Source organism: Watersipora subatra, chromosome 5 (genome assembly GCF_963576615.1).
Source record: "Watersipora subatra chromosome 5, tzWatSuba1.1, whole genome shotgun sequence".
Classification (NCBI taxonomy): Eukaryota; Metazoa; Bryozoa; class Gymnolaemata; order Cheilostomatida; family Watersiporidae; genus Watersipora; species Watersipora subatra.
The window spans coordinates 46216019-46228615 of NC_088712.1; the positions used below are offsets into that span (position 1 = coordinate 46216019).

At 35.6% G+C, this 12597-nt stretch overlaps 1 protein-coding gene across 1 annotated transcript in view; it reads left to right on the forward strand.

Annotated features, from left to right (window-relative positions):
- LOC137396938 (porphobilinogen deaminase-like) overlaps nt 1–12597 on the forward strand; it is a 21346-nt gene continuing 8749 nt past the window's right edge. Inside the window, exons 1-8 of the mRNA XM_068083229.1 lie at nt 1–137; nt 909–1033; nt 1502–1674; nt 7235–7410; nt 8366–8484; nt 9834–10041; nt 12094–12209; nt 12426–12542. Coding sequence (XP_067939330.1) covers nt 918–1033; nt 1502–1674; nt 7235–7410; nt 8366–8484; nt 9834–10041; nt 12094–12209; nt 12426–12542 — 1025 coding nt within the window. The 5' untranslated portion in view covers nt 1–137; nt 909–917. The remainder of the gene's footprint in view (nt 138–908; nt 1034–1501; nt 1675–7234; nt 7411–8365; nt 8485–9833; nt 10042–12093; nt 12210–12425; nt 12543–12597) is intronic.

The following is a 12597-nucleotide window of genomic DNA, read 5'->3' on the forward strand; positions in this document are numbered from 1 at the left end:
GAAGGTGTGAAAATAAATGTGAGAAAAAAGTCAGGTGGAATTACTAGAGCGTGTGTACTTATCTGAAAACAGACAGTATTAAAAAGTTCAGAAAAGTGCATCGATAAATTTTTTTGTAGATTTGTACAGGTACTGAGGTATGTAACGTCAAACATACACAATCTCATCCGTAGTGTATCATGTAAACTTCAAGGTCTCCATTTTTTCTTATATAGCCGTCTTAGCAATGCATTAATCTATTTTAACTGAAGTGCATGTATACCTCTTTTTATGATGTATTGACCAGAAGCATTATACTGAAAAGTGAGCTATTGTTTATTATGGAAAAAATAGATAGAAATAGATCAGGTTGTTCTCACTGAGAGCCTCTAAAGGCAGAAAGACGTGAAAACTAAGTTTCAAGAACCTTTTTGTTTATTTTTTACTTTTATTTATTTATTTTTTTAATTCTTTATTATATATTTATTTATTGACATATATACATGTACAAATCTCTCCGGTTAAATCAAAGAAACTAAACATCTGCACACTCGACATCCCCTCGAAGATCCCTAGTTGTTTTTGGCCAAAAGGAGGGAAAATATTGCCCTGATTTTATAGATGGCATGTACAATTCCCTGTTTTATCTTGTATCGTGCGGGTTATTGGGAGGAGTAAAAGTGTTTTGAATAACACCAGAACTCAACACTTTGCAATATAGTTTTATTCGGGCATCTTTTCTACGTTCTTGTAATGATTTTATGTTAGTGCTTTCCCTTAATTGTGAAAAGCTTACTGGTGATCTTATGCGGTAAACAAATTTCAGACATTTATTTTGGATTTTCTCGATCTTCTTGATATCTTTTTTCAGTGTGGGTCCCACACCTGTAGTGGAAACATTTTTACATGAACCAAGTTATAAATTGTAGAACGCAACCATGGATGGACTTGAGTGCGACAAAAGAATCGTTCGAGTAGGAAGCAGAAAGAGTCAATTGGCTCTAGTACAAACACACACAGTTGTGGATATGCTTCAGGAACACTATCCAGACGTGTAAGAAGTTTTTGCTTTTATTTTGTCTCCTTCCTATCGAAAGAATTTCGTAGATTTATCCTTACGAGTTATAGATGAGCTATAAACATAGTGCGCCACAGTATGGCAGTTTCAGCTTTGTATATTTGTATAAAGGACACTGCTCAAAACTTGCAGCACTTTGTAATGTGCTTGCGGATGGACGTTTAAACATTTTTATCGTGTTATTGCTAAACAAGAATTTTTCAATTGACGCTATATGTAAGCTATCTTCAGTAAGTTGTAATGCTTGCTAATGCAGAAGAACCTGTGAAGAGCAATAATAATGAATTGACTGCTATAACATGATCGTCTATCAATGTTCCTCTCTTGAAGCTCTAATTAATTTCTAGTCTCATTTATTATTGTTCATTTATTGATACATGCTTATCCTGGATTCCTTTTTGTCTATTTGCCAGTTTAAAATTAATGTTTGTAATCTTTGTACAGTGAGTTCAAAGTTATTACAATGAGCACAAAAGGCGATCAGATTCTTGACCAACCATTAAGTAAAATTGGAGAAAAAAGCTTGTTCACCAAGGAACTTGAAATTGCCCTCGAGGATCTCAAAGTGGATATTGTTGTGCACTCACTCAAGGACCTTCCATCTACTCTACCTCCAGGTAATTGACATTGTCTAGACTTACCTCCACATTTTTGTCATCTTCCATACCAAACTGTGCATTGATAGCTTGCTATCTGCTTGTCTTTATAACATTTGCCAAAGTGTTTAACATCTATATGGCATATAACTTTTTTGTTACTTGCAATTGTTACATTCATCAAAGCATGTTTAAATGTCCATACCAGTAGAAAATAACAAACAGATATATTTGCGTGTTAAGACAAAATTATTCTACAAACAGTTTGAGCCAAAATATCTTTTGTATTAAAAACTAGACATGGTGTAACATACCTTTTGCTACTGCAAAGGTTAACCAGCACACAACTAAAAGTTGTTGGTTAGTATTTGCTCCTGATCTTCGTAGTACAAATCAGTATATAGTAAGTCTAGCCATCTAACGAAGAGCGATTCTGATTTCCCGTAGTTGAACTTTCTTAGACACCAATGCACACTTTGTGTGATTACGGTAATATTTTTATTGAAATTTTAAACACTATTTGATTATTATCATGCAGAGAAGTTTTTCATGGCTAAAGCTTTTACTGAACTCCAAGCCGCTTTTGAAATTGATCTAGATACATGAGCATCTCTGTAGTAAACAAAGTTATTAATGAAATGGCACCTGCTAACACCTGCTGGCAACACTGTGAGTTAGCTTGTAAGGAGAAAGATTATATCCTATCATGCTGCTCATGTACATTCGCGCATATCAAAGAATATTCTTCAAGGATGATACTTTACTGGTAGCGCTTGTTTAGTCAAAACTCCAAGTTGCCTGTTAAATTAAAATGTTTTTGCTTTTGAAGTCATTTTGCAATATTCACTTATCCTCAATAAACTTATTTAAATCACAGCAAATGATTAGCCAAATAACATCACTATCCATAAGGTGAATTTGATTCACAAAATCTAAACACATTGCAAGATTAGTAAAACATATCTGACATTGCAAATCAATAAAATCAATAAATCAGAGCCAAAATCAATAAAAGATGGTGCGATGCAATTTTAAAGCTCAATTGTCTAAAGAATATTGCTCATGGAGGGAATTTGGCCCTGGCAGATTGAACAAAAGCAATAAATATGGTAAACAATTTGTGGACTTTTTAGAATGTATTTTTAGTAATAGGATGTTTCAATAAATGATAAAACTAATACAAAGGAGCAGAATAAAAGCTTTGTAATGCGTGCTACTAACATTGCCACAGTGTTAGCGTGACAGATTAATTTGAAGTTGATCAGTGCTAGGAATCAGGTGCTTGGATTGGATTAGCAAATGTCAGTCTTGTGAGGTGTCATGAATCAACAGGCAAATATCACAAGATGACATTTTAGTAAAATCGATTTGTTGGAAGACTGGTGAAATCTGGTTCATGGACAGTACTGACTGTTTCTCAAGTTTAATTTGGTTATTGCATCAGTTGGAGTTTAAAACGCCATTCAAGCACTTGTTCCACTTTTCTTCTCATTGTACAATGACAGGTATATATATTATGAACATAATGGTTATTGCCATAATTACACCTCACTTCAATGCAACCAACTTCAAGGTTTCAAGCATTTGATAAGAGGACACATTTTTAATTTTGCAGTTAAAATATATTTGAACTGCTACTGCGTATTTTGCCTTTTAATGACGTTCTATCTATGGTCCTGCTTACATCTAAATATTGTCAATATTTAGATGTAGGCAGATATGATCAGCTTGTTCATTGAACAACCTCAATAAGTTGAGGTGGTGTCGACAGCTGATGTGAGTAAACTTGAGCGATTCTGCTATCTTGGCACGTCAAAGAGGTAGCCTGGTCCAATTCGTATTACTAAAGTCACATCTAAAGAATAGAATGAGCTGCCCATTTTTTTGGTTCTTTGCTTTTTGTGATGAAATTAGGAGAAGCACTGAGTCACTCCTATTGTTGCAGCTAGTATGTGTCAGTCTAGTGCGCCGTGAGAGATCGCCAGGTGTAATAACTATATGCACAATTATTCTTCTTCAGTTTGGAAGGTAATTGAGTGGCACAGTTGGTAGCGCGCCTGTCTGCAAAATGTGGTATCAGTGTTCGATTTCTGTGGGAGGCAATTTTTTTCTAATACTTAACTCGGCTTCGGAGGACGAACAGACGGATGAACAGACGGACGAACAAGGCTCTTATTACAATTTATGTGTAGTACCAATGTCAATGCTGACTGATGGTTTCAAAGCGGCATTCCTTTTCAAGCAGTTTTATAAGTGTACACTGATATGAACTGGTACACTGTACACTTTTAGCTTATATGCACCTCCTTAGAGTCGGTCAATTCCTGCAGACCTCGGCTGTCAGATAAGTTGACGACCATGATGACACACCTGCGTCGGTTTTATCATAGCCTTTGCTCTCAGTTGTTTAAAGCTATCAAGCTCATAAAAACTGAAATTTTAGTACACGTGGATGCTTAACTCGACATATGTAGTGATTTCATTATTCATTGCCGCTTTTCCTCCATCCTGGTGCGTTTGCTTGTTCACGGAACATCACCACCTAATTTACATGTTTCTTCCTGGAACAGTGTTTACGAAATACTCTTGTATTGCGGATACAACTGTTCGTTATCTTCGTTTCTCTATTGCACATGTTAGTACTTCAACCAAGTCGTACTAAGATATCTCGTTTAATCAAACATTAAAGTTAGATTGAGGAATAGTTTTGTTTGAACTTATTCGATGCTTCGACTTTTTTGTTAGTTGCAGCTCACGTACTTGTGAGAATTTTGTTCTCTCTCCTACCTCGTCTACTTCATCAGCCTATGTTAGTGATGCCTTCTCAGAGAACTGACTTTCTCAACTGGAGATCTAAATACCGGTATAGCTTCATTAAATGCTGACCTTTTTCACTACTTAAGTTCGCGTTAGGTCATCGATGAAATCACTGGATGACGCTTGCTAACTATTGATGACACAGCGGATTGTTACTGCTTGTGCGGTCTACAGTCGGCCTGTAGGGACGTTTTAGTTGTCTATAAATATTCGGGAGAGAAGTTCACTCAGCCGTGGAGTCTTTAAGTGCCACGTATCCCCTACTGATGATCAGACGTAAATGCTAAATGTGTAACAATCCTATATGATCTTTATCATGGACTCATTCTTCGAGTGCTTTAGATGGATTAACAAAGATCATGCTGACAGAATTGATAGATAATGAAACAACTATGGATGTTGGTAGTTGGGAGTCATTGGCCAAACTTCTATTATGACAATACAGCTTTATATACTTCAGAATGTTAACTTTTATAACACTTCTAATGATTAAGATTTTTCCAACGCAAAATGAGTTGGCAGCAGCATCAGTTCATCAGTGTAAATAGGCTTTATGCCGGAGTTTGGTTCCAACATTTTTTTTAGACGCTTGCGATATATATTTACAAATACTAAGGTGATGTATTACTTTCAAGGTCCAGCTACCACACTTACATTATAGTGTGTTTACAACAACGATTTATTACGATTCACATGCCATAACTAACCAAATGATTGTTACTCATCAAAATCAACCATGATACTCAAAGATTCATTTTGAGATAGTTGTGGATACCCTAAAAATCACTCATTTTCCATGGAAAATTTAAGCCAATGAAATGGAGATGTATCCGTCATGGTCAAATTGTAGTTAGGTAGCTGAACCTACAACTTTCATTTTAAAACCTCTGTTGTACATCTAGCTAGTTGCTGAGACTTTCCGTCGACATTTGCTCTAAATGAAAATTAAAAAGTTGAGTTGATTCTCTACATATCTGTAAAAACAGTAGCTAAAGAGAATGGTGAACGTTTAGTTTTCTTGTTTCTTTTATATTTTCTAATGATTGCTACAATAATAATTTTAAGTCGAAGTTTTTTTATTTCATAGAGCCTTCAAAGATTCACCTAATCACACAACTAAAGTCATACAGATTTTACTAATAAACCAAAGTATTTTATTTATTAGTAATAAATCATAAGATGTGTAAATAAATAAAATATATAGATAATAAAGTATTTGTTATCAGAAGTATTTCGGACTTCCTACCCTATCACCATGAAGTTTTTTTTGTTGCTTATATATGTATAATTTTAATGTGTTTATTGGAAATAATTCTGTAAGTTCGTAAACTTTAGTTATGCAATGCTTTTTCTATGTATGATAGTTTAGTACTGCGGATATAGACCATTGTTGTGGCAGTCGACTTGTATCTCCAAATTTCATGCTCTGGTGATTACGATACGTTTTCTAACATATGCGGGTATGGCGTTCAGACATACACTATAGTTTATTTCATATATTTCCTACAGTTCGTTTGCAACTATTTTCCAAATATACTAGGGCTAAGTTTGACTACGACAAGCTTATCCTTCAATGTTTTACTGGTATCGGGAAAGCCAATCACATAGTCTTTTTATAAAGTGATTTTATGTCTTCATTCGTGCATTGATCATCGTAACAGATGTAAATCTGATGATGAAAATATGGTAAAATTGTTTTAGAGTTACAGCACCGAGTTTGTCCTATTTCACCAAAAACCAATATCCTCGGCATAATTTATTCGGTTATTATCATGGTATGGTATTTCGTTGTACTAGTAGATAGGACTTGACAGAAAGACCAAAGCAACGTGATTACGTATACGGAGTGTGGCAATATGTCAATCAACGCAGGTTTTTAACGAACTTCAATAGAAATACTTATCAAAGAGTACTCATACGTCGATCAAATGAGAGCTTTTGACATTGAAAGCTTTGGTTGAGAGGAACGGACGAAGCCAACAATCTTGCCGCTGAACAGCTTCAGTCCCGTTAATTTAGCGCCATTCAGATGCAATTGAAGCTAGTGCTTGACTGTTCAGCGGTTGAAAATACAATCACTTGTTTATTCAGATGTTTATTTGTTTGCTAAATTCGGAGTGTGTGAAATATGGTAGTAAAATCAGGGAGAACGTTAAATTTTTGAGAATACAGCACTTTTTAGTAAATTTGAATGGTTAATTTATTATTAAAGAATGAAATTCTTACACATGCTTTATTCGTCTTCATCGCTGTTTATCAACTGATATCAGTCCTAGATTTGGACTAAAGTAAACTGGCGCGTACCACTTTTCTCATATGGAGTGAGCCGCTAGCAATGCATCCACTCTCAGATAAGCCAGAATGCAGCTGGCTCCATAAAGCCTTCTGAAGAATATTCTTCTCATATAGTACTCTCAGTTGCTCACTTCGATTGGGTCATGCAATTGTTTAGAGTTTTATCCTAGTATCGTGTGATCAAAGTTCTCCCCTAACTGGGGTGGAGGGGTATTCTGCACCTCAACGCTTGCTGTCCCAGGATAACCCTGATCACATCAAACTTACCTCGCTAGACCACAATTTCTAGGGGATAACCTTGTGATATTCTGAGCAGCAGGAAGTTTTGAAAAGCAAGGTTTGCTATCTTTGCAAAATATAAGCATTGAAGTTACCCACACGACTGAAAAATCCCTACCGTGAGTCTCGGACCCTTGTACACTCTCTGTTGCCTCACATCAATAAAACCAGATGGTAAACTATTTTTCAGGAATGGCCATAGGTGCTGTATTAGAACGAGACAGTCCCTATGATTGTGTTGCTTTTTCCTCTTCCAAACACAAAGGCAAGTCGATGACCTTAGCTGACCTTCCGAAAGATGCTGTCGTTGGTACCAGTTCATTACGTAGGGTTGCACAGATTCAGAAGAAGTACCCACATCTTAAGGTAGGTCTTTGTATTAGTATCCTCATTGGTTAGTTTTGAATTGCAAATGGTGAAATTCGCTTATGCTATAGCATAACTGCCGAAGGCTGCTGTGCCGAGATATTGTGTACCATAGTATGTGTGAGATGCTATAAATACATTTTTTGCAAAAGACCTAATGTTACAAAAGTATTAGTATGATTACCTTTGGTACCTTGTTACTTGCTTAGACAACATTCCTTACAAACGTTCATGTATACATCCAGATAATTTTTGTCAATTCTGAGTTCAAATTAAAATGTAAAGCTCTCTTGGAATACCATTTTTTGTTTAAAAAAGTTGCACTTTTTTAATAGGTATTAAAATTTTGGAGAGCTGTTTTTTATTTGTTGTCATTGACACAAAAATCGTTTAATAATATGTCGATGAAAAAAATAGGGACAGTTACCGTAAAACCTTTATTTGAGCGCTGTGGCACATATTTTTCAACTCTTCCCTTATGGCGGGGTTCTATTAGAGGTGATGTTCAAATAGAGGTTTTATGGTACTCTAGGTTACATTAATGAGTTAACCAACTACTGCCAAGTATGAGCAAATTTCTGTAATGTATTATTTGTAATACATAGTATACCGGTAGCACTTTGCTCCAAAAGAAAAACAAATTTTTTTATATTTATTTGCAGCCAAAAGACTTACTGGTGCTAACATGGTAACTGCAGTAGTTGTTTGTATTAGAAGAGACCTAGTAAATTTAGTACTCAAACTTTGTGATAAAATCATCCTATCCCAAATGTTTCAAAGTGAAACTGCTCATGGTACATTATTAAATGAAACTACATTCACTCGATGGTGCAGTCTTTTCTGATTTGTTATCACAACAAAAAGCTCTCTATAAGTTAATCATAATTGTGGCATTTGTGTCTGTTGTAATCGTACTGCATGCAAGGCCTAAGAATTCAGTAGGAGGTCTTTGTAGTTTGCAGACATCCGTGGTAACCTGAACACAAGACTGCGTAAGCTAGACGATGCATCTGGTATATACGATGCTATTATAGTAGCAGAGGCAGGTCTGGCTAGGATGGGCTGGCATGACAGGTTTGTATTTATAGCTCTCTTTTTTGTTTAGTCTCGGCTCAAAATAATAGTTTGAATATGAGTATAGCTGACCTTCACCTGATCTATAGCTTCACCTTCAAATGAAAAACTAGACACCTTTTATGACAAGTACAGTTTATTTATTAGATATAAGGGGCATCTTGCTTTTGGCTCTAACTTCACTTGGATTGCTATGTACTACCCCAAATCAACTCACTGTTGTGATGTGTTAAGGTTATTTAATATGTTGATGGTGGTATTGACATGATGTATTTCTTTCATCCAATAATTCCCCGAAACATCAAAAATCACTTTAGTACAAAACAGCCGCAGTAGATGCTCCTTTAACATAAACCTATAACGCGAATTCCACTTGGCATGAAGAATTTACGTAAAGTTGTTGCTTCATATTACATAACAAACTCTCTATAAAGTTAAGCATCATGTTGGGATAAGTTCTCAAATTCGATTTGAATAGCGAGAGCCCCATATAGCCTCTAGTTGCGTAATTTTAATAATAATTTTGGTATAATAATTATCTTCTGAACTCTAAAGGAACTCTGTGTTTTCATAGGAACTGTGTTAAAACTTCATTGAACATTCAAATCTTTGTAAATGTATTTACCTGTTTGTAACCATTTCAGAACGCAGGTTAAACAGTTATACTGTTGAGTAGTTTTTCTTGATTAAGGTAAATTAACTTCTCAAATGTGGATTGTTCGTTTGTAGTTCTGCTGCTTATTTTCATACAGGAGAGAAATACTCTGATAGTCTATGGCTATTAGTTGAATATCATTGAGTTTGTATACTAGTTTTCGTCACGACTACAAACACGCAAGAAGTGGTCTATGCAACTAGTTGGGAATTCTTATCTGTCTTTTGTTTCACATTTTGTCAAACATCAGAATTGGCGGTGCAATTGCGTTTAAGCCATTTATAGATGGTCTACAATGTACTTGAGAGAAAGTTGACTAAGGTATTCAAAGTAAGAAGATATTGTTTCATTGGAGATGTTTTGTGATGAGCAACATAAGTTTTTTTCGATTCCTTCACAATACTGTTAAATTACCGACCTTTAAGGCATGTATGTTCAGCTCACTCAATAATTACTGATTTTTTGTTTTTTCCATTTTTTTTTCTTTTGGCATGTTACGATAAACATCATGTTGATTATTACTAAGGCCAATAAAAAGTAAAAGCTTCCCAAGTAAACACTTAGGAACATAGCGATTAAAACTTGGTGATTTAAGCTTGCCTTCAGTTTTATTGGGGTTTTTGTGGGTTCAATGCAATACAGTAGTTATTGTTATCTGTTTCCCCTGGAAATGTAACCCATGGGTGTGTTGTAGAGTTGGGGAGGTGCTAAGTGACAGCTGGTGCATGTATGCCATATCTCAAGGAGCCATGGCTGTTGAATGTCGCTCATTTGATCTCGAAACTCTTGATCTGCTCGCGCCACTCACTCACCGAACGACGCTGTTGCGATGTCTTGCCGAGCGGGCTCTGCTCCGTACATTGGAAGGGGGTTGCAGTGTACCAATCGCCGTATCATCTCAGGTTAGTCAGGCTATTTCGTCTGATATGACACTCTTGGATTCATGTGTTTGTGTTCACAGGACTGTATGAAGAAATACTCATTGCAGCTGGCTTTTTATTGGGGAAATTGTGTTTTCTCCAATTTTTGTAACATAAGGTTTCTGCCAAGACTGGTTTGAGCAACATTTGTCTTTGGTCTTTCGAAAGTTTTTACTCTGTCTCATCAATAACATAACCATGCCACTGTTGATGGTATTGTGAGCAAATCTTTTTTTACATACTTGAGATGAACTTCTTTGGTGCATGTGGAACATTTAGTTGGAGCTTTGGTGTAGGCATGCTTGCTTTAAAATGGAATACAGTAGGCGCTCTTACAATGTAAGGTTCTGAGTTCAAATCCAGTGGTAATCGCATTTTCTGTTCTTAAAACTTTATCGCTATGACTGGACACACGTACGACAGTTGACAGACAAACATTTAGATTTACATATCTAAATTTATGTAGTACGATGCAAAAACTTCACGTAAATTCTTTATGTTATGTGGAATTTACAATATAGGAGCGTCTACTGTATTAGAAAGCTCTGCCTCATCATATTCGTTTCATGGTTCACTGTTAAAGAAGTCGTTAACATTGACAAAAAATAGCGATTATGTCTCGTGTTATATATTCTTGACCGTGAGTCCGTAAGGCTGAAGGCTGGTTCACAGGTTGTGCTCTCCATGATTATTAACTCTGTCACACCGTGATACAGTGTAAAGCATCCTAAGGTAGTCGGCTGTCATGCAGAGGTTTGATATATTCCATGAGTTTACAATCAAATTATTTTCTTATAATTTATTTCATTCTCTGAAGCTCAAGCGTCGATTAGAAATTGTGAGAACTATTCGTTGACATAAAGAAAAGTAAAATAAATGCCTTTCCATGTACTTAATGAAACACAGAGACACCGGCTGTAGTTGTATGTGAAAGTGAAGTCTACCTAGATCACTGGTCATGTCAAAATTTGAGCCTGTTTTTGTAAGCTACTCGACTGAACTCTTGCAAAGATATGCAGATATCATAGAGATATACGTCATTTTTTGATGTGGTTGGATGCAACATCAGTTTAAAGTTGCAATAGACTAAACTCTCAAACCTTGCTAGGTTAATACCATGCATTTCTAAGGCTACACGTACTTGTCAACATCTGCTGAACATCTTTGGTCTCAGATTACTCAACATTTGAAAAGGCAACATTGGATAATAAAACAATTACTGAGTTATCTTAGATTCTTAGACATGTACTAATTCTTAAATTGGTGGATGGATATTTGGCCTCTCAGAATAGACAAAGTTGTCTAACAATATATTACTGTCAAACCCGATCTCCTCAACCTATATAATTCATGTAAATTTGGAGCAAGTATGTAATCGTATGCCAAACGTATTTTCCAGCTTATGCCATTAGAAGTTTTTTACGTTTGGTTTTCACATTTTCATATAATTAATTGATTTTAATGTTATGTGTAATTTTTGACAAATATTTATCATTAAGTTTTTCGACCATGGAACGAATTAAATAAATTAAAGTGAATTCTCATAGAAATCATTGCTTTAGCATACAACGATTTTGACACAGAATAATTCTTGGAATATATTAGTTTCATAAACAGCAGTTTAACTGTACAGCCTTGAAGTGAATATACAGAGTATTATGAACTGACAAAGATTTTAAGTTTTAGTTTGATTATTTATACCATTTAAGCAAGTTTTCTGCAAGACTGACATGTGGTTGTGTTTGACTGTTTATTTACTGTCATGAATGTTCTCCGCTTGTTTAGTTCAGCTAAGCTGCGCTGCTTCGTAATTGTAATTACTTATGTCCTCTGAGTCATTCAATATGAATCATGAATGTTCTTGGGCATCTGTGATGTGGTCACTTGGTTTTTAACTAAATTAACATTGTCTGCAAAATGACTATGTCCGACTTGTTGGTCTTCTTATTAGCTCCACGCCATGCTCTCTTTGTTTTGGTCACATGATTTGCTTCCACCCAGTGCTTATCTTTGCTCCTCTGTCACTGTGTACAGGTAGACGATGAGGACACGTTGACTCTCACTGGTGGCGTATACAGTTTAGATGGATCTGAGTCTATAGTGCTTACAGACACTACTCATATCTCTAATGAATCGACTCCGACAAAACTGTATGTAAACTACAGAAAACCTTCTAACACTTCTTTTATTAAATTACTGTAATCTTCGGTTTTTACAAGAACATTTTATTTTATCTTTGTGTTGTATTCAATATAGAATTTGCATAATTGCAAGCCATTGGCCTTGCAGAAACAAAAAATTTTTTTGTTTTTCTTCCATCTTCATTCTTCCTCCGCCTCATATACCTGCCTCCTTCATCCCTCTAGTGTATCAACGGATTCGGAAAACTCAGAACCTTCTTCCAAGCGTCAGCGGAGATTAAGTTGTCCCTATTCAGAGGTTGTACAAGGTCATAAGGTCAACTCAGGAGCTGTCAGCAGCAAGTAAGTTGTAAATGAATTTTGGTGATATTTAAGGATTAAAAGTTGGCGTATTATT